This window comes from Clytia hemisphaerica, unplaced genomic scaffold, assembly GCF_902728285.1.
Source record: "Clytia hemisphaerica strain Z4C2 unplaced genomic scaffold, Clytia hemisphaerica genome assembly, whole genome shotgun sequence".
Taxonomy (NCBI): Eukaryota; Metazoa; Cnidaria; class Hydrozoa; order Leptothecata; family Clytiidae; genus Clytia; species Clytia hemisphaerica.
Genome location: NW_027104188.1, coordinates 79284 through 101600, shown reverse-complemented (window position 1 = coordinate 101600; position 22317 = coordinate 79284). Strand labels below are relative to the sequence as shown.

Genomic DNA, 22317 nt, shown 5'->3' with positions numbered 1-22317 from the left:
TGTCCTTCCTAGATTCTTTGGACGCTCTTACTGAGACTAAAAAGGAGAAAACAAAGGAAAATTTTGGGAATTTTACAACCCTTATTAACGGGACTAATTTGACCAATTTTGACCAAATTTCGATCTTTCCGGGTGTAAAAAGCTGAAACCCACTAAACCCTTAGTAGTGGTTAGTGGTGGGACTGAAATTTGAATTTTCTAATCTTTCGAACCCTTAAGCGGGAAATCCAAAAAAGGTAACCTTAAGGGCGGCACATACCGTACCCTCCATTTGCCTAAGTACCCCCCCCCCCCGGGAACTTGTTCCAGGATACCAAGATCAGTGACTTTTACGGACTAAATATACATCTTGGCCTTGGAGGCGTTAAAGTTGTATTCGGGCGGCAAAAAAGGGGCGGTTGTTACAATCCCGATTCCCGATTCCCGATTTATTCCAATATCCAACCTTTCGTTGAGAGAGGTTGGATAGTTATAGATTGCCTGTTGGATTTCTAAAAGTGGTAAGGTCACCAAGTGGTAAAAAGCTGCATTTTTCTTGTCTCTGGCTTGAGCTGAATTAGATAAACTTCTATTCTAAAGCATAAAGATCTTTTAAATTTAACTTAGTTTTGCTGGATAATCACTTTAAGTATGGCCCAAAATCTGAAGATATGTGAAATTGATCCAGAGCTTTTAGCAAAGGTGAAGAAGTTTCGATTTCGAAAAGAACCAAACAATGCCGCAGTGGTTATGAAGATTGATATTGAGACATCTACAGTTATCGAAGATGAGTCTTATGAAGATGTGGATATCGAAGAATTGGTGAGTGAGCTCCCTGCTCATCTTCCAAGGTATATTGCTTTGAGTTATGTGAAAAAACATGACGATGGAAGAGTTTCTTATCCATTGATCTTTGTGTTCATTAGTCCTAGTGGCATTAAACCTGCACTTCAAATGACGTATGCTGGTAGCAAAACCTCATTAGTAAATGCCTTGGGGTTCACCAAAGTTTTTGAATTGAGAGATGTTGAAGAATTCACTGAAGAATGGCTATTAGAAAAATTGAAATTCTTTAAATAGAATTTATACTGAAATGATTTATATGAATTTAAATTATGCTAGCTATCTTTTTTAGGCAAATTTTATTAGAAATTTCTAAATTAATATTACAGTATTTTCGCTTGTGGGTCAGTCAGGCACATCTTCTGGCAAGTGAACGGGGTATTTTTCACTTGCGACCATTGGCAAATGAACGGGGTCGAAAACAAAAGTGATGTAATAGCACTGAATACCCCACGCAATTGAACCGGGTTGGAAATATTTTGCTTCATTTCAAAGAACTGCATAGATGAAATTTTTTTTCCATGGGTCAATTTTGTCTTCGAAGATTGAAGAAACTTTTAACGAAAAATAAAGTTCCCAGTTTTCTTCCTTTTTTCCCATTTTCAGTTTGAAGCTCATTTTTATTCATTTTCACGCTTTTAGCCTGAGACGTCCTATCTCATTTACACTGGGTGACGAATACCCCATGCAAACAGTGCGACACAAACAGCCATATAAACAAAACTCAACATTCTCACAAAAGTTGTCTTTTTGATTTCCCAAACATTTGTCTCAAGCGTTCCCTTCCACAATAATTTATGTAATTGCAATTGCGGTCAGTCCACAGTCGGCTTCAACATATACACGTGTTTTTATTTACGTGACCGAAGTGCCTACTAAAACAATCCGGGGGTAAATAGCGAAGCAACACAGCAGATTATTCGTAAATATCTTTTGGCATTGACAATCAAATATAATATATTATACTATATTTCCTTAATTCAAAAATCAAAAATTCATTTTTCATTCGCGAAAAAATAAAAATAAAAGAATAATGAATTAATATTACATACTAAGACGCCCCCGTCTTTTACTCTCATTTAATTTCCAGTCTCGGCACGTGCAAAACGCCCGTCCGCCCAATATCCACCCAATCAGCTTAAATTCACTTTAATTGTCCTTTGACATTCAAAAAATAGTATTTAAAAATTAGGAATTTATGATAATTACAAAAAACAAAAAGTTTGATACTTCATTAGTGAAATATTCAATAAATTCCTGGTTTCAATTTTCAGTGGGCGTTCTTCTAGGGCTTCGTTTATCGCGCAATTTTTGCGTCACACAAACTTTCTCGGCCGCTCGTAATAATTATACATTGCCAAATTTGGTTCTCCATTGTCGAGTCAGGATCGATGGTGACGTCACCTAAGCATAAAAAAGAAAGGATTTCGTCAGTTTCATGCATATATTAATTTGCGAGATATTCTATTCGCCGCGCGAGCGCACTTTTCGTAGACTAGTCGGAGTACTTTCTTTTACTCGCGGGATTGATGGTAACTTTTCATCTTCGTTATTTTTAAAATGAAGCACAACCGAAAAAAAACGAAACTTCAGAAAGTTGCGTATTTCCAGTGAGTAAACGACTCTGACAATTAACAAAATTGATGATGATGATTTTTTTTCGGTCAGGCTAATGTCTCGTATTGGGGGTTCTAGTCTTGAGCCCAAAGCCTACGCAGGATTGCAGCGTTTGGGTAAACGAGACAAAACTCTAAAAAAGCTGGTGTTTTGACGCGCTTCCGTGCTCTCGAAATATCGCGGTTTGAGACGCACTGGCAAATGCTCACCCCGTTCATTTGCCAGGATGTGCCTGACTGTGGGTGTTTGGGTACTTTGGCAGTTACATCAATATGCCTTCTTACCTGTCTTTAAAAATATAAATAAAAGTAATCACGGAAAAGGACGCGAAAAAAAAAAGACATAAGTGAGAGAACAGAGTAATCAAACTCGTTAGAAAAAGTACCATTAGAAGTCATAAAAAATCAACCTGAATAAATGCAATCGAAATCCCAGAGAACTTCATAATTCCCCAAACAACATTACATTACTATGTCAAACTCCCATTACATAAATTTTACAATTACGTCAGAGTAGACTACGCTCGCCACCGAAGAGGTTTATTTGGAAAGGGTAATTACATTTTATTGTTCGCTTCTTTTTTAAAGATTGGCCGGTTGGAAAAGTATGAATTTCTTTGTACATATTTTACCTACCCCAAATATTTAGGAGGTTGAGTTTTAAACAAATGGTCAAGTTGAAACGAACGATAAATGTATCAAGGTCTGTTTTATTTACCCCCTGGTGACTTAACAAAAGAGACTTAACTCGATGTTACAATCCAATTATTGAAAGTTTGTCTCGGCCTTTTTATAATGAGCGAGACATACGTTCTCTGATTACGCAATTTCATATTGACATTTTCGAGGCATTTTGATGTAACTGTTTGGGTATCACGTTTTTATGATATTTTTCATTATTGCTGATATGATATAAATGTGGGATATCGTCAATTTGGGTGTTACTTTTTTAAGTAGGTACAACATTTTCTGTTCATTATTGTATACTGTATCAGACTGTATCTTGGTTTAATGTCGACATCCCTCCTCTAATTCCGACTACCTTTTTATCAGAGGAATAATCCTTTTTCAATCAGTGATTCAAGCTTTCATATTATCCCTGTCTCTAAAAAAGGGTGTCGGTATTAGATAAGGGATACGTCAATATTAGACCAACTTACAGATGTTTCGGCGAACGTGACAGTCTTTTGAATAAATAATTACTCCACATACATTACATTCCCCTCAGCCAATAAAAACATGATAAATTATCTTGTCTCTAGTAAACTGCTGTGGAGTATATAGTTATTCAAAAGATTGCCAAAACAACTATTGATTTAAAAGTTATAAATTCATAATAAAGTATATAACTTGCAACATTTTTTTGAGAACAAGGCACTCTGCCATCTGCCAGAATTGAATAAAAGTCTTTAGGATTATGATAAGAATACTTGTCAGTAGTAAAGGTTGAATTTAAATCATTAATTTTTATCTGCTACATATTGGGTTGAATTTCAACTAGTCCTTTGAAAAAATTTGCAATCGCGCATATTCCCAACTCTGACAAAAATGAAAAAGAGGCAAAAATTCAGTCAATGTGAAAATTTACATCTTTTATTTGCAATTAAATTGAAGCATAAGTTTCCTCTTAGAATGGGCTTTGCATTTTCCACAATTTTTTATCCACTGATTAATAATCTGCTACATTAAAAAATTATATATATTATAAAGTTGATGGTCTGAAAATTGACAATTGAGTCAAATCTTCTTTAACAATCACATAAATCTAATTCCCTAATAGCAAAGTATAGTATTTTCCAGAATATACAAAACTTGCAAATATGAAATTATTTTTTTTTAAGTTTTATATAAGCCTTTACTAATCGATGCATTTATTATTGATTTCACTTGGTTTTTAGTATTGATTTTTAATATTGATTTTTAGTATTGGTTTTATAACTGTCAGCATAGAAACTTAAATTGATTATTTTAAAAACAAATAAATGTCTTTTAAATCTAATTAATTTTCCAAGTGATTTATTTTATGCAATCATTAGTAAAATATTTTAAATTTTAAAAATGATAAATTTATTACTTTACTCAGTAGAGTGTATTTTTATGAATTTTACTGTTTTGTCTTTAATTTAATAATAATTACCATTAAAAGTGTAATTGTGTTTTACTTTAAATTGATATATGAATATGGTTTTACAAATATTGTCTTGTTCCCTGCACTTGACTATTTTGATTTTTGCCAGACGTCTGGTTAAGCTTAGTCTCATAAAAGGTATGAACAATTACATTCCAAGGCACCTTTAACTTAACAGAAATGTTGCAAGAAAAAATTATGATTAAACTAGTTAAAACTTTGCAAAAAAAACTTCACCCTTTCTTAGACCCGAAAGGATGTTTTTTGATGTCACTTTTTAAGTCAACAAAGTTAAAGCCCAACACCCAGTCATCAAAAGGGACACAGTATATGGCCCCCAAAACGCTGAGGTTTTTCTTAATGAGCCATATTGGTACTTCAAAACCCAAGAAAGCTTCAGATTCAATCCTAACCAGTCCTAACAATTTCTCTTGAGTTCAAAAAAAGAAAAATAAGTTTCATTTTTAACATAGCTGATTCTCTTCTTCTTTTTTTTCAAAAATTGGTTTTGAAAATCCTTTTTTTGGACTAAATTCATCAAAAGTCAAAAAATTGAAATTAACCCCAAAAACTGGAAAGTATAAACATATACGCCAACATACCAACTCAGTAATTAAAAGTTTGTCAGAAAATTCGAAATATTTCATTAAAAGATTAACATTAGAGACTTATAGTATTTTGCACAGGATTTTGCACTCAGCCAGGCCTGGACCATTTTTTTTGCAAAATTATCAAAAACTAATTATGAATTTTATAGTGTTATTAATGCTGTTTTTTAACAATTTCAATTTAATTAAATCAAAGTTTTGGGAACCACTAACCTCACTTTTAACAGCTGGGTGAATTGCACCAAATTTGTACCGTCCCTTCCGTAACCACTTTAAGTAGTGTAGGGGAAAAGTGAAAAAGTTCAATGATGTAAAGTTTTTTTCCTATTAAATCTAAGCCACTTTACTTTAGAAGGCATACTTTAGAAAAAGTGAAGTTTGTGTATTTTTGTCTGAATTGTACATGAAGGTCAAAATTTGAGCCTTTTTCTAATTTTGACCATTTTTTCAAATTTTGTATTTCTGTTTGTAAGAAAATAAAGAGAAAAGTTAATATATAATGCAAATTTTTGTTTTCAGCAGTTATTTCTAGTTAGACATATTCGAGTTACCTTTCCAATCAAACTTTTTGATTTTTAAGGCGTTTGAAATTTAAGGGTTACGGACGGTACACAGTATTTGGTGCAATCCACCCAACCATTTGTATGAAGATGAAGAGAAAAATTAATTTTAATTTTTAAAGCTGTAATACATTGCCTTCATACGCATTGATTGTAACTTGATGTCTGTTTTGGGGGCTATTAGAAAAATGTGACTCAACTTTGATTGAATGAAAATCGCACAAAAACCTACTTATTTAAAGAAAATTGTCTTTTGGGAAAGAAACTAGACATTTTGAAGCTTTAATTTACAAAAACAAATTTAAACACTCCCTATTTTCTGAATTCACTAGAAAGAGTTCAATTTGGATAGATGTTTTGTGGAAGCCATATACTGTAAAGATTTTTTTCTTTGTTGACAACATATAAAGAAACTCCTAATGAATTTAGTGTTAACTGGCTCCAATTATGGACATTTTCTGAACATAAACCCAACAAACATTTTGACTTTGGTAACTGTCTTATTAATTTGTGTTCATTTAATTAAGATATAATGGAGAGACCAAGAATTAAAAACAAGAGAATTTTGCGGGAAAGAATTGAAAAATTTATATCACCAATCTATTTTGCTGATGTCAATTTGCATAGCAAGTAAGTTAGCTTCTTTTCTTTTATTTCATTTCTTAGTTTGATTTTGATGTCAAATAACATAATCTACATTATACCATTAATTTTTAGGCGCCTTTAACTTTTGTGCCTCTAATTTCTGCGCTTTTTGTTTTCTAGCACCCCTTAAATTAGGGTATTGCCGCATCCATTTATTTTTTGCGTATTTTGTAATTGTTGCTGCATTTTTTGTGTAATTTCTGGGATATCTTTTAAATATTTTGATTAAAATATAGGTAAAGAAGTCAAAAAAGACATGACATGAAAACAGAAGTTTTATAAACTTTTAGGTTGCATATTAGCTAGATCTATTGCATTCCATAGGTATATTCAACCTAATTAGATCTGAATGTTCTTGGAAATTTAAATACTTTATGTAAATTTGACTTTTCCTCGTCTTTCCAAAGGTTATATAAACATATCTCAGCAGTCCCTTCAATTTTGCACTTTGCTGCTCCAGGAAGAATCACTCATGATGATGCAATATCAAATTTGGATGTTTACAATGAAGTTTCAGTTGGTACATCGTTTGGACCTTCGTATGTCTTATTATTTTAGTCTACTAAAAAGTTTTTTTTTTAAATTTTGAAATTTGTGTCCATACCTTTTGTGATGTGAAAAAGGTTGTCTTCATCATCACTTTCTGATCCCTCTCTTACATTCCCCTCGTAATATTCCATAAAGATAAGAAAATTCAATCTCTAAAAAGGAAGCTTTGTCAATAAGAATTATATCAACTCTTTAGATGGTCAACACATTGGTTCAAATTGGACATTGATCTATCAAGTTGTACAGAATGGATTGGTCATCAATTAAGATTGAGATGGAATTCTAACTCTGAAGCGTTGGTAAGAAGCTTAGAATTAAATGATTGGAAGACAAGTCATTATTTTTTCATTAACACCTTCATTTTTGACTTAAAAAACAGTTGTCCTTTTCTTTTGCAGGTCTGGCAAGATGGTGTCCCAAAGCAGGTTCGTGAACCCTCCTTTTCTTCTAACTTTTCCTTACTTAGCTTCTTGACTGGATCCTTAACCTAGTTTAGTTTCTTTCCATTAGTATTCAATTATTAATTTTAAATTGTTTACCTCACTATGAAAGTTATCAAATCTTCACAATTAAACACAATTCTTTAAATTTTCAGGGCCTGACTGGGGGAGATAATAGTGAACGATGGGATTATATATTGACCAACAATTGTTGTGGGAAGGAAAAGTATCTTTTTACTTTGTTCTCTCATAATCAGAATTTATTATTAGATACAAAATTGAATAAATCGAACCTTGGTGGGGGTGCTGTATTGTTTAGACAATTTATTTGAGACAAAGTATCTGAATTTTTTGATCTTTTTAAAACCACAGAGTTAACACGTTTCGACCTTGACGCCTTCATTGGAACTGGCTCTTAAAATATTAAATAAAAATATTTAACAGCACTAATTGGTCTTTCAACCTTTTAACTAATATTTATGTCCCACATCCATTATGGTGTTATATTCTTAACTTCATCCATTTTTATCTTTTAGAATGACCATCTTTATAGAAATGGCAGCAAATGGATTATTTGGCGCTGGAGCGAATAGTATGATTGGTCCACCCGATCCAAACAAATCATTCACTCTATCTAAACTGGAAATTGCGGTTCTTGATAAAGATATCTACAGAATTGTTCAAGATCTCAAGATACTTATTGATATGGCACAGGTAGAGCATAATTCATTAAAGGGATAATCAGATGGTCTGAGATATTTTGCCTGCAGATAGCTTCTAGGATTTTAGGCAAAACCTCTAAATTTTTCGGTGTACTTATTTTCCTAACTCAAGTTACGCTACTTTGAAATTTTGAACCTTTGCTTGAAAACAATAGAAAAAAGTGTGAAAAGTCCCTGAAAAGTCCCATTTTTCGAGATTTCAAATTGGCATAACTTGATTTAAGAAAATAAATACACCGAAAAATTTAGAGGTTTTTCCTAAAATCCTAGAAGCTATCTATAGGCAAAATATCTCAGACCATCTGATTATCCCTTTAAACTAAATAAAAAAGAAATCGGTTAATGTATTAACAGAGAACAAGTCATTCGTAAATAACTTTGTAAGTGACACTGAGTGGATATTACTATCATAAATGAATCAACATGAATTAATTTCCACTTGATTTGAGAGAATTGGAATCATATTAGTGCAAAACCTGTCAATTTTTTTCAGACTTTACCTGAAGAAAATGATTTGGTTGATAAAGCACTACAAGTAGGATGCGATGTTGCAAATTGTTTTCAACCAGAAAAGTCAAACTCAGCAGAAAAGTAATCTTTTTCATTTTTTTTTGATGGAAAGAAAAGTTTTTATTTTTTTCGATTGATTCTAGCTTACCCCTAATTAAAATTTATATTATCCTAAATTATTTTTTGCTGTTGGTTCTGTTCTTAATAATCGAGATAAAAGCTTGTTGACTTTTCCTTTTAGAGCCTTATCGATTCTGGATTTCTTTTTCAATGGTGATGCAGGCGGCACTGATAGACACCAATATAAAATTCATGCAATGGGACATTGTCATATTGATACTGGTAAAGGCCGGTCTCCACTTGCGCGCGCTGCGATCGCTCTTCTTCGAGCAAAGCTTCCACGCTATTGGCCAAAAGAAAAATGAAGCAACTCCATTGGTGCGATATGACGTAACGATCGCGCGCTTGAAAAAAAAGTTGAAATACATTCAACTTTTTTTCCAAGCGCGCGCTGCGTTTTTATGACGTAATCTTTTCTCCAAGCAAAAATGATTGAAGCCAAAGTTGCGATCGCAGTGCGCGCAAGTGGAGACCGGCCTTAAGTCATTATCTTATTTTTATGGACCCCTCCCTTTATAAATCTACCCTTCTATTTATGACTATTCCTCCTTTTTTTTTCAAAATAAGCTGACCCCCTCCTTCTGAAGATAACCCCAGATTTTGCATAATTATACTGAATTATAGGGAAATTATATGTGATTTGCAATAAGAAGACCTAAGAATAATTCTTAGAAAAATTCAGTGATCAGAAGATACTTTTAAAAATAAAAAGGTTTATGGCAGATCATTACAAAATATTATTTAAAGAATTCTTCCTTTCCAATACTACTCAGACCTTTTTATTTTACCCCTCTTTTTCAAAACTTTTCCCCTCCTACACTTATAAGTGACATTTAGGGAAACTGCTTTCTACGCTATGATATTTCAAGGAAAAACATTGTGCTGGCGCTTTGCAATTTACCACCTAGCAGGCTTTTTACCTTCAAAATTATGATCAAAATTGTTCTTTTACATTAATTTACATTAATTTAGCTTGGTTATGGCCTTATGCTGAAACGAAAAGAAAATGTGCCCGTAGTTGGTCTTCATCCATTGGCTTGATGAAACGTTACCCAGAATTCACATTTACATGTTCACAGGTAAGTACAAACCATACAAAATGGCTTAAATTTACTGCTTAAAATACATTTAAAAAGTTCATATTCCCCTATGAAACTTTGATATTTATAATGAGAAGCTACATCTATCGAAATATACCACTTTTAAGTATATAAAGCTAGAAAAAACTATGGGGGTAAGGTTTTTGTTCTTTGTGTATAAGGACGTTTTTTAATTGTTTCGTTTTTGGCATTTTCAAAAAAGCTAAATTTTGATTGGGGTAACTTGGAGGTCCGAAATTTTCACAGGATGTTAGTAGTGATGATAGGACCCCAAAAAGTTCTTTTCCCAAAATTCTAGCTGTTGTAGGGGCCAGTTAGGAGCAAATTTTAGCATTTGTATCTGTTTCGGAAAATGATCTAAATCAGAGCTAAAAACCCAGGAAGTTGTCTACCTTACCAATGATTCTCATAGAGGGATGGCAATTAAAGCAGCCTATTATTAAAAGGCCCACATTTTCCTATTGTGGGGCCCTTTTTAGAGCTATTTTTTAGCACCTATTTCCCCATTGACAATAAGTGCCAAAACACCAAAGTAAAAGGCTTGATTGGGTATAAGACTTCCATAACTTCTTTTGAAATAGTTAATAATCAAGTTATGAACACCAATATAACACTTGAGCTGTTAAAGGGCCCGTTTGGAGCTAAATTTAGCATTTTTCCACTAAAAATACTGCAGCAGAATTACTAGTATGTTTCTAAACACCTAATTAAAAGGCTGGAGTGGGTGTAAAACCTTCATAACTTCCTTTGAAGTAGTTTAATTAGTCAAGTTATTAACACCAATAAAACATTTGAGCTGTTAAAGGGCCCGTTTGGAGCTGAATTTAGCATTTTCCACTGGAAATACTGCAATTTATTCTGCTTCTCTTACTAAAATTAACTTTACACCTAGTCTAATTTTTGGTAAATTCACCTCATTTTGAGACCTAGGAACATAAAATAACCTCATGAAGTTACTGTTCAATTGTGTATCAAACATTTAATGATAACTTATTTGATGTTCAAAACCTTTTCAGGGTCCAGAATCGTTTTTGGTCCATTTAACTATGACAAAGATCACAGAAAAGACTTTTTAAGCTTCGTGAATGATCCAAGCATCAAATAGCGCCTAAATGAGCTATGAAATAACAATAACCTTCGGATTTTCAAATTTTAGCATAAAGACATGGCCTTCAAGAACTCCAGTCCAGTCAATGCTAAATTTTTGCTCATAAAAGGACCCTGAAATGCTTTATATCGGCCAAATTTGGTCTTTTTGAATGCCTCAAGTATGCATAATATCAATATCATAGTTCTTTTGTGTTTATCTTAACTGTGCTGGTGGATTAAAAAAAGCCACACCCAATGCTAAAAACATGCTCATAATGGGACCATACAACCATTTTTAGTGATTGCTTATGTTGGTATATTGATCTTATAAGGTATAAAAAGGCATGTGCAAAGTATTAGAGTCATATCAGAAAAATTGAGAGAGATACAAGCCTCTAAATCCAAATGCTAAGTATTTGCTCCTACTAAAATACTAAGTATTGGCTCATTTTTGGACCGCATTTTGTTGAAGCATAAGTCATGACAGATTTAAGCTTTAGAAAAAATTCTTTTGAATTTCTAAAGTTCATCTTTTCCACGCAACCATCATCAGGGCATAATTTTAGTTCATTCATTATATTAGAAATGAATGATGATTTCCCAAGACCCCTAAAAACGAAACAATTAAAAAACATGTCCATAACTCGATTGGAATGGACACTAATAAACCATACTGTAAGATTGCGACCTTGACACTTTCACCTTTTATTTTTGAAAGAGACCCAGGCTCATATTGATCTAATTTTTGTTAGGCTGTTCAATTGTTATGGGTTGAAGAAAACTACCCAGAGTTGTTCAAAGAAATTCAAGTTTATACAAAGAAAGGACAATTCTTACCAACTGGCGGAACTTGGGTTGAAATGGTAATTCAATCCATTAATATTTTCTTTCTCAAAACGCGCATACTGTGTGCAAACATTTTATTTTCTAATCTTTTGTTGTACAAAGTCTTGAAAAATCAAAATCTAACAGAAATACTATTTAAAGAAAGTAAGTACAGTATTGGGACTTTTAATAAATAATATCTTTAAAGTTTCAGAAAAGACGTGAATATTTAAGAGCATTTGATATAGTGAAATAGAAAATAGAAAAGCCTAAGTTTTTGTTTGGTCGAGTGAATTTGTTGCTTCTCACTCTACACCCTTTTTTTTACATTTCTTACAGGATGGAAATGTTCCTTCTGGTGAGAGTTTCATCCGCCAATTCATGTATGGTCAAAAATTCTTCAAAGAACATTTTGGATTCTATTGTGATGTGGTAAGTCACGTGGTTAATAGCATGTTCAGAGAAAGACTGATACGGCTGTTTTTCTTTGGATTTTTATCCTGCTGACAAAATTGATTTAATTGAAATTGAGTTTCTACCACTCTACAATGGTAGTCAAAAAGTGCTTGGAAAAATATCCGTTGCAACGAAGATTTTGTCTCTTTTCAGTTCTGGTTACCTGATACGTTTGGGTACTCAGCGCAGCTACCACAAATCGCAAAATCGTGTGCCATCAAATATTTCCTTACTCAAAAAATCAGTTGGAGTTTGATCAACACTTTCCCTGTAAGTGGTATTTCCTTTAAGACATGTTCCTGAAGTTTTTGTAACTTTCTACTTTATATAATACTCATTTCAGCGTGCAGCTTCTTCAAAATTTTTGGACCTAACTCGGAGGTCCTTTAAATTAACGTCCGTCCGTCCTTCTGATGCAAGCTTTTCTCAGGATTGGCGCTTTCGATTTTTCTCGTTTCGGTTTTTTGGCATTTTCTCGAGATTTTTTGCACAAATTTATGATTATGTCGTTTCTTATTCTACTTCTATTTCTATTTTTATCATTAGGTAGTTCCAATATGTGTTGTGCTTGTTTTTAATGAAGATCAAAATGTCAGTCATCTTCATTCTTTTTTTAGATTTTATAATGGTATAGTTTATCAGAGATTCTTATTGAACAATAAGAAAATCAGCAAAAAGATGTATTATTTGACTATTCTACCTTTCCTTCAATTTCAGCATAATTCTTTTGTTTGGCAAGGCATCGATGGAACGAAGTAAGTCTTTGACATCTTTTTATCAATTCTCATTGAATTTCCCTGTAACAATATCCAAAATTTGTCATGAAATTATATTCTCCACTGAGAACTTTTTCTTCCCACGGTGTGCTAAAATTGTAATCTTGAAACCAATCACAATTTATTTGCATGTGAACACAAAACAAAGCAATTACCAAATTCTAAAAGGATCGTCATCTCAATCATTTTGCTTCAATTAAGAAGCATCACTTAGGCAGCCGTAGCATGAAGGTAGAGAATCCTGCTACGGTGCGTGAGGTTTTGGGTTCGATCCCCAGCTGGGTCTTACCAAAGATTCCCAAAAGGGTACTTAGTGCCTCTTCTCTGTTTGAGGGTAACTAGAGAAACCCAGGGAAAGGAGTGGCGCCCTCCCCTACCTTCGGGTTGGCAGCTAGAGAAAAAGGGAGCCTTTGGGTCGCCCTCGATTGCAGTCGCAAACTTACTGACAGCGACACTTCTTTTCAGATTGTTGACGCATTTTCCACCTGCAGATACTTACGAATCAAACTGTTCATTTAAGGACGTAAGTTATTTGTTTGTTTGTTTTTGTGGTTATTTTTTTGGGATAATAGTGTTATTTTGTTCATCTTGGACTGGACTAACAACAGAATATTCTACACCCCCTATTTAAGATTATAGCTATCCTGTCGGATATCCAGCTGGGAAGAGAGATTCGCATACGCTATCAAGTTTGAAAAAAAGGTACCTTCCGTTACCTCCTTGGACTATCTACGCACTTCCCATAGATTTTGATATCATGGTTTTTCTCTCTCTTTCTTAGATTTACAAAACATCGAAACAAAACAAAGACAAAGGAGTTGTTTCGGAAGGCGTTTTGCTATATGGCTTCGGTGATGGAGGTGGGGGCCCATCGTAAGTACATGTTTTTTTTTCTATAAGCATAACGTTTATAAGCATATGAAGGCTCAATTTTTGGTATCTAAACAATGACTCTATAGTTTAAGAACACGTAAATGTAGAGTATTTTTTGTTTGAATTGTGAATATCTTTCTTACTTTCATAGAGAGGATATGCTTGAAAATTTATCAAGGCTTGGTTCTATCAATGGTCTCCCTAAGTAAGTATAAATAATTTTGATAAAAGTTAAAAGGTTTAAAGTATCGCTGTTTCCAGTGCTTTCCCTTTTTTCCTTTCTCCAAACTAAGAAATTTTGTCTGAATGTCTGAAGCACACTTGCTCTTTCCTGCTATGACTATTTCGTAAATTTTATAGAAAATTCACTGTTATGTTTTCACTTTTTTTTCAAAAGAATTGAGCATTCAACTCCAACTAAATTCTTTCAATCGCTTGAAAAAGTGCAAAAGAAACTTCACACATGGGTTGGCGAACTCTATTTGGAATTACATCAAGGAACCTTTACAACTCAAGCACAGGTCTAAATCATTTTATCCTTCTTAACTCAGTGTTCTGTAACAAACTTGTCATTTAACTATTTCATTCAAGAAAAATTAGATTTTTGTTTTTCTCTTTTTGGTAATGTAATTTTGAAGCTGAATCGGAAATTATTGCTAATTTCATTTTATTTGATTTGTTTTGATTTGTTTTAACATCATTTTTTAAATTTGTTTTTTTAACATCATTTCTTAGATCAAGAAGAACAATAGACAACTGGAACACTTTCTCTACAACGTTGAATTTCTTCACGTTTTTGCTTCACTTCAGTGCCTGAAAGGTAAAAAATTGCAAGCATCTATCTTGACATGTTTAGAAGAGAAATAAACTTTCAAACTCGTTTAGACATTGTTAAACTTCTTCACAATCGATAATCTTGTGTCTCATTATCTTACTTTAGAGGGGACTGATTCATCATTTGGTGCAAATTTACACGAGCGCATAGAAGAATGCTGGAAGAATATCCTCCTCAATCAATTCCATGATGTATTACCTGGTAGCTCTATCAAACTGGTAAATTTGATCAGCTTTTTCGATTATTTTGATTTGTGTTATCTCAATTAATTGCAAATTCATCGCTTATTCCCCTTAAATGGCCAATTTCAACAGCCATGACCGCCTCTCTCTTTTCATGTATCTAAACTCCTTTTCTTTACAAATATGAAAGTATATTAAAGCTTTCTGATTTCCATTTTAGGTGAACGACGACGCCATTCAAATCTATAAAGGTGACGAATCTTGCTATCACGGTTGTTAAAAAAATCAAAAATCCGCTATCTTTTGGGTTATTTTGAGGGTGGTGTTTTGAAATTTGACCTCAAAACCAGTTAGTACATTGTGTACGTAGTGAAAAGGGGTGGTGGTACCCATAGTGTTCCGGAGTAACTGCTTGACCCCCCCTGTCATATAAAAATAAATTTCTTTGAAAATTGTTAGGCTCAGATAGAGCTTTTAAAGATTCAAACAGTGAAGGTAATTTATTTCACGTCAAAACGTTATAGCCGAAGATTTCCACTACCATATTACTTTTGTCTTTAGTGATGTTGATAAGCTATAATTTTCCTATCGCACAGATACTTGGGTCGAAGCCATGAAATTGACCAAGGAGTTGATGAAAAGTTTGTTTGGGTCGTCAGGAGATCCGGTAAGCCATTCATAGCGTGAAGATTGGTTAGGTTAAAGGGGTATAATCAGATGGCTTTAGATATTTGACATGTGGGTTATTTCTTCTTTTTCCAAGAACAAAACCTCAAAATATTTTTGCCTAATTATCTTCCTATAAAATCGAATTAATAACTTCTGAAAGTTCTGAAAATAGAACGAAATATCGTAAACAAACTGTGTTGATTTTACTTTTTTGTTCACTTATTCTGCAATACGTTTTATTTGGTTTTCTATGTATGATGTCTACTTCCCGTTGCACAAATGTTAACAGAGGTTTGAATGTTCAAGATTTTGATGAGAAAGATAGTTTATTTACGCATCACTGATTTTGTAGCATTTAAAAATGTGTTAACGCTTGTGCAGTATCATACCTTATGAAGTTCTGAAAATAGAACGAAATATCGTAAACAAACTGTGTTGATTTTACTTTTTTGCTCACTTAAATCGAATAAACCAGCCCAGGCTGGAAGGTCAGCCAATAGAGCTTAGCTAGATAGCTTAAATAAGTGGGTTAACAGATGTAAGAGATGTACTGAAAAAGACTAAAAGTGTTGAATAATGTACAAAATGTGAAACATTTGATAACTTGATTTAAAATTATTTAAAACAAGCCTGAGAGCTCCTCCAGCCCCCCCCCCACACGAGAAGCTCAAAGTATACTTCTCTTTAGCATTGTAGCACTGCTTCTATGACATCAAACAATTAAGCTATAGTTCATTACTACAAAATAAAAGAGAAACATAGTGTAATTAAACTTTTTGTTAATTTCATTCCAGTCAGTTATGATACATTTTTTCTGTTGGATGTAGACAATATCCATATCTGACCAAAGTATTATACTAGAAATAAATAAGAAAATTGCCAAAACGTCAGAACCAAAATAAAGATATCCATCAAATATACATAGAAACTGTACTTTTTGTTTTACTTGATAAAACTCCAATAACACTTTAAACTAACAAGCTACAAACTTTAAGTCACAAAGCGCAAACTTAGAAAAACACAATTTGCATAAAAAACTTTGCAAAACGTAGTTCATATTTATAACATTTCAACAGGAACTGTATTCTGGTAGACTTGGCCAAATTAAAGAAACCATTTGTCAGTTGTCTGCAAGGCCAAAAAAAGGTAAAGGTAAAAACTGACTGCTATTCAGTCAAAGCCAAAATTTGGCAATGTCAGAAAAACATAATTTGCGTCCAGAACTGTTGAATAAATTGTTTAGTTTTTTAATTATTCAAAGTCAAAAAGCCATTTGTCGTAACTTTCTGCAATTCCATTAAAAACAAGTGATACATTTATGGACCTACCCGAATGAAAAATGAACACGTGAACAATTCCTGTGATTCAATCCCGAGAAAAGTTGGTAACAGACGAACGGACGAACGAACACAGGTTAATTTATAGGACCTCCAGGTAGGTCCAAAAATGTGACTGATCATTGTCCTACTTTGCACTTGAAGCAAAATCACAAAATCTTGAAAAACACAATTTGCATCCAGTCTGCGTATATAAATTTTGTAGTTTAGTACCGTCAAGTTACACAACATGCACACAACCATCTTGAAGACTTTGCTGGTCGCAAATGATAATCGAAAGCAAAACTTAAAATTCATAACTATGCGGGGAAGCTCATTTTTCCCCCGTTTTGCTTTAAACTCGCTTTTGATTGGTCTATGAATTTGGGCGATCGATTTACCGCCTTGGCGGAATAAACACACAACCATAATACTCTCGGGTACCTAATAGCCGGGGGGGGGGGGTTGGAATAAGCAGGGGGGTTGGAAAAAATCTCAAAATTTAGTAAGCGGGAGGGTTGGAATAAAAATGTCCTGGGTGGAAAATGTTTGAAAAGGAGGCTAATACAGCAGAATTAAGACAAAAAAGGGAACTTTCAAAAACATTTTCCCAAAAATTAATAAGCGGGGGGGGGGGGTTGGAATAAGAATTTATTAGCGGGGGGGACGGCTATTAGGTACCCGAGAGTAAATAAATTCAACAGGGCAGCGGTGTAGCAATTAATTTCAACTGGGAGTTTTTTAAACTTTAAAACAATGTTAAATGAAGACCAGATTGATCTGTTTGTTATGGCTGTGCAAGTTGTGACAAGAGTGTAACTTGACGGTATAATTCATTAAATTCTAGAAACCATTTTTCATAACTTTCTGCAGCCCGCTTTCTGCTAGTCTGATAAGAGATATGTATAAACTGTTATCGCCATTCATTCCATTCCATCATTCAGTCAAAACGTGCGCCAAGGTTAGAAAAGGTTAGAAAAACACAATCACAATCTGCGTCCGGAACTGCGTGAAAAATAGTTTGATCAATTTCAACAAGAACTGTATATATTAATATTAATATAAATGATCATATTCCAAAGACCATTTGTCATAATTTTGCAAGTCCAATAATAGGAGATGTGATGTCATCATTTGGTTCCCGTCATCTGACCGACCCTGATTTACGGTCAACAGGTAGAGTTGGAGAGTCGGAAAGCTTTTCCGCTGCTTTGCTGGATTTCCACTGTCGACCTCTGCACGCTCTGTGTTTACAAGTTTTCAAATCGAAGTAGAGAGCCGCATGCTAATGGAGAGTAAACCGAAAACCAGTTTATCCACGGTTTCTCAATTTTAAAACTCGGATCAGTCCACACGGATTCCCTTTCAACAAGATGTAGCTGCTTTTTAACAGAAAAATAATTTCGACCGACTGAACGACTCCCACTTTTTAAAGTAGAAATGACGGGAACCAAACAATTTTTTGCGATTCGCCTTATCAAACAACGTATCAAACACGTCCAAGTCCAAAAAAGCACGATTGCATCCAGTCTTTATCAAATTTAGACAGTAGCTGTACTTTTGTAAACTTTATCAAATTCCAATAACATTATAACACCATCAATCCGCCTAGAGGCAAACAAGAAAAATATGTTTTTCAAAAGCAGCAATAAAAAGTATCAGAAAATTCAACATAAACAAAAACTTGAGCAAACGGCTTTAAACCTTCAAAAGATGTAGAAAAAGAATCCCCTTGATGAAAATCATGTGTTTGATTTGCCGAGTTAAAAAAATAAATGACAGAAGTTGAAGCTTGCAACAGATTTACACTGGAAATACTTTGGTACAACACTGACTTATCACATCTTACTTATCGCTTGAGCCGCCATCTTCTCCACAACATCAACTCCACAAACAACGCACTCTAAAAGTACCCAGAAAGTTAACCCGATCGGAAGAAAGTTTAGAAATCAAAGTGAGATCGGAAAATCGGATTTTTTTTTTGCCGTCTTATGATGATGGTGATGGAAGAACCGAATTTTACGGATTTGAATGCTCAGCTTAGGCTGACCAATTAATATATTAGTTACAAGTTTTTTTTTACTTTTATAGGAATAAGAATTACAATAAGAATTACAACGAAAGAACCGTATAGGGACCCATTTTCAGTAAATTCAAATTGTGGTATCTCGACTTTGGAAGATAGTTAGACCAAAATACTTGGATGATTTACTCAGGACCTTAGAAGGTTACTACAGACCAAATCTCAAACCATCTGATTATCCCTTAAGACTTGATAATCAGAAATAATATCACAAAATTTGATCGAAAAGTGGGAATACTCTCCATTTATCTCTGCTAACCCAAATCCGTTTTATTTGAAAATTTTCCTTTGAAAATTCATCACATCATATTAGTCCTTAAAACCATTGTCAATGGGCTTTTCTAGAAAAAAAATTGAATATGGATGGTGGGGGATATAATATTTTTTTGAAATTTACCCCCCGGACATCATGACTTTTGCCCCCCCCTTGACCTTTGACCTCAAACAGAGAAAAATTACCACCAAACAGCAATTTTACCCCCCCCCTGGACAAGGCAAATTTTGCAAACTTTTCACTACCCCTCGGACACTATATCCCCCCCCCCCGAGTGTATGAACATTTTCTGGAAGAGCCCGATAACATTTTCCCTTCCTAATTTCTCAAAACATCGTGGCCCTTTTTGAATTTCTCATCGTGCCTCGTAAGGCGAGACCAATTTAATTTGTTGTTCTACGGGCAGATCGTTAGCAAATGGGTCGGTCGGTCGGTAAGATAAAAATAAATTTTTTTATATTTATCAGGGTTGGTAAAGTACCGAAAATGTTTTCCAAAAAATATCTGGTTCAAAAATTCACTTTTTTTATCTTCGATGAAGATCATAATAAATTTCTTAGTGTATGGAATGCTAGATTTTCTAAACTTTTCAATTTCTTGAATTAATTTTCAGCTTTATTCAAATTTGATTCTTACAAATAAGTAGCGTGTAAAATATATTGTATTGGAAATTCAATATTATTATTTTTTTGATTTTAGCAAAAATAGGGTCGGTCGGGCCCGTAGAACAACAAATCAAATTGGTCTCGCCTAATCATGAACACAGAAAACTGCTGACTGAACATAAATTGTTTAGAATTGCCATGTCATTGTTCTTTTCTTTACTTCTTCGAACAGGGTGGCGAAGAGATCATCTTGAACACATTATCTTTCCAACGAACTGAACTCGTGGAAGATGAAGAAAAGAATTTACATTTTGTTTGTGTCCCTCCTCACGGATACAAAACGTTGACAGAATGTGTTGTTCAAAAACATATTCCGGTGACAGTATCTGTAAGTATGGCATCTAAGTTGGGACGAGATGGAGTTTTTATAAGCTCTTATTTGATTTGGTTGATCGTTAACCAGTAATAGAACAATTTTGTTACTTTTTCTAAAGAACGCGTCATTTTTATTACTTCAAATGACCAATTATTAAAGTATCTTATAAAAACTCCATCTCATCTGTCTAATTTTCATCCTCTGGCTGTCTTTGTTGTCAAATTCTTTTAAATTTTGTGCGACCTTTTAGGTTAGAGCCTTGTTTTGTTTGAACTGCCAATTGTAAATAGCTCGTTCTCGGCTATTATATGTGAACGTCGAAGATGTAGTCGCCTCTATGAGTATGAGTTGCTATGGGAGTTCCCTCTAGGTCTCTACTCGTGTATTGGTTCAGAACTGATGTGACGTGGTATAATTAGAATGAATTGATTGCTTTTTTAGGAATCAGACGGCAGTTCTTTCGTTCTGCAAAATACTCATCTCAAAGCAACATTTAATTCATGTGGCCAGCTCACATCCTGCATTCTTCTCAGAAATAACAGGTATACATTTTCTATTTCTTGAATGTACAGCGGGCTATTCGGAGCTTTTAAAGCTGCCATTAATATTTTCAAACAGAAATTCCACTGAACTTTTTAAAAATCTCCGATTCACCTTCTTTCAGGGGCTATAGTGAATTTCCTAAATTCAGACATGAATACAGTCCTGAAGCATAATAAACTCTTTTTAACAAACTCTCGTTATTGAAAAGACATTGAAAGCATTTTTAGTGAAGTTACAAGCGATGCCTTGTATTTGACTTTGTTCGATCGCACGATTGAAATAATTAAGAACTTAACTTTCACTATTTCAGGGAGGCGGTCTTACCAGGTCAAATGTGCAATCAATTTCTTACATACACTGATATCCCTTTATACTGGGATGCATGGGATATCATGCCCTACACTAACGAAACTGGGTAAGGTTACTACAAGTTTTCATCAATAAATTCATCTAACTTAAATTTAGTTAAACAATTTTTTAAACTTAGTACCGTAAATCCTCGAATAAGTGCCCAGGCGCTTATTTAATTCTCAGGCTCTAAGGGGGGCGCTTATTCAAGCAGGGCGCTTATTCGAGCGCGGCGCTTATTTTTTTATTTCAGAAATTCGTATATCAACAAATTCGGAATCTGCTTAAACTTAACTGTTTCAAAGGGTTGATTTTTCAAAAAAGGATGAATAAAAGTCCAACTGGTCAGTTTTTATTTGACGTCAGTTAGTCAACACGCATTTTGTGTAGTTCTTCAAAAATGGTTGAAATTTAGCAAAATCAAAAACATGAACGAAAAAACCGACAAAAAGCAAGAAAAACAACCATTTGAAGAAGCTAAACAAAACCAAACATGCACTCTCACCTCCTGCTCAGATGACGATGACCAAAACCGTCTAAAATGCCGAAAATGCCACCGCATGGTACACTACGAGTGCACACAATTACCGCTTTATCAGCTGCAAATTTTTGCCAACACTTATAACGAACAATATCTATGTCAGAATTGCGTGCGGATAACACGATCTCTAATGAGTAAAATAGGTGAGAACTCGTATCATATGATGCAGAGGGAGATTGAGAAGAAGGACGACGTCATTAAAAAGCTCAACAACCAGCTAGCCAAGAACCGCAGCCTTAAGAACGATATCGAAAACATCTTAACCAATAAGATGGCTGACTTTGAAATAAAAACCAAGCAGATTATAAAAGAAGAAATAAAGCTAACGACGAATTACATAGAAAAATCATCAGAAAAAACATACGCTGAAATAACTAAGAAACACAAGGATAATATCAAATCAGCAGTGAGAGAACACCAACAAGAAAACAAGAATGAAGACAGAGACATCGAATCAAGAAAACGAAATATTATTATACATGGAATGGTGGAATTAGAGGTAGATAACAAAGAGGAACAACAGGAACAAGACAGAATAGATATTGAAGGTATACTAGGTAACATTGGCGTCCAAGATATCAAACCGTCCCACCATCATCGCATTGGACAAAACAGAAAAAGGGCTACATTGGCGTCCAATCAAGTTGATCTTAAAAAGTATAGAGGAAAAAGAACGGATAATGCAAAATCTGCATAAGCTGAAACG

General features: G+C 34.0%; 2 protein-coding genes across 4 annotated transcripts in view; both read left to right on the top strand.

Moving 5' to 3' along the window:
• Window positions 1-630: 630 nt before the first annotated feature.
• LOC136814920 (glia maturation factor gamma-like) lies at window positions 631-1059 on the top strand. The gene has a single exon (XM_067071343.1). It carries the CDS (start codon window positions 631-633, stop codon window positions 1057-1059), a length of 429 nt encoding a protein of 142 aa, XP_066927444.1.
• Window positions 1060-6263: 5204 nt separating this feature from the next.
• Window positions 6264-22317, top strand: part of LOC136814934 (alpha-mannosidase 2C1-like) — a 40471-nt gene continuing 24417 nt past the window's right edge. For all 3 annotated transcript variants that reach the window (XR_010847659.1, XM_067071359.1, XM_067071360.1), the window contains exons 1-24: window positions 6264-6364; window positions 6787-6918; window positions 7125-7227; window positions 7327-7353; window positions 7524-7594; window positions 7905-8082; window positions 8584-8681; window positions 8842-8942; window positions 9693-9799; window positions 11662-11772; window positions 12074-12166; window positions 12344-12460; window positions 12908-12945; window positions 13432-13489; window positions 13748-13839; window positions 13991-14044; window positions 14237-14360; window positions 14575-14659; window positions 14780-14892; window positions 15077-15107; window positions 15453-15523; window positions 20036-20191; window positions 20621-20721; window positions 21033-21137. Coding sequence is in view for 2 of the 3 variants with exons in the window: in XM_067071359.1 (XP_066927460.1) it covers window positions 6267-6364; window positions 6787-6918; window positions 7125-7227; window positions 7327-7353; window positions 7524-7594; window positions 7905-8082; window positions 8584-8681; window positions 8842-8942; window positions 9693-9799; window positions 11662-11772; window positions 12074-12166; window positions 12344-12460; window positions 12908-12945; window positions 13432-13489; window positions 13748-13839; window positions 13991-14044; window positions 14237-14360; window positions 14575-14659; window positions 14780-14892; window positions 15077-15107; window positions 15453-15523; window positions 20036-20191; window positions 20621-20721; window positions 21033-21137 (2264 nt within the window). In the remaining variant the exon portion in view is untranslated. The remainder of the gene's footprint in view (window positions 6365-6786; window positions 6919-7124; window positions 7228-7326; window positions 7354-7523; window positions 7595-7904; window positions 8083-8583; window positions 8682-8841; window positions 8943-9692; window positions 9800-11661; window positions 11773-12073; window positions 12167-12343; window positions 12461-12907; window positions 12946-13431; window positions 13490-13747; window positions 13840-13990; window positions 14045-14236; window positions 14361-14574; window positions 14660-14779; window positions 14893-15076; window positions 15108-15452; window positions 15524-20035; window positions 20192-20620; window positions 20722-21032; window positions 21138-22317) is intronic.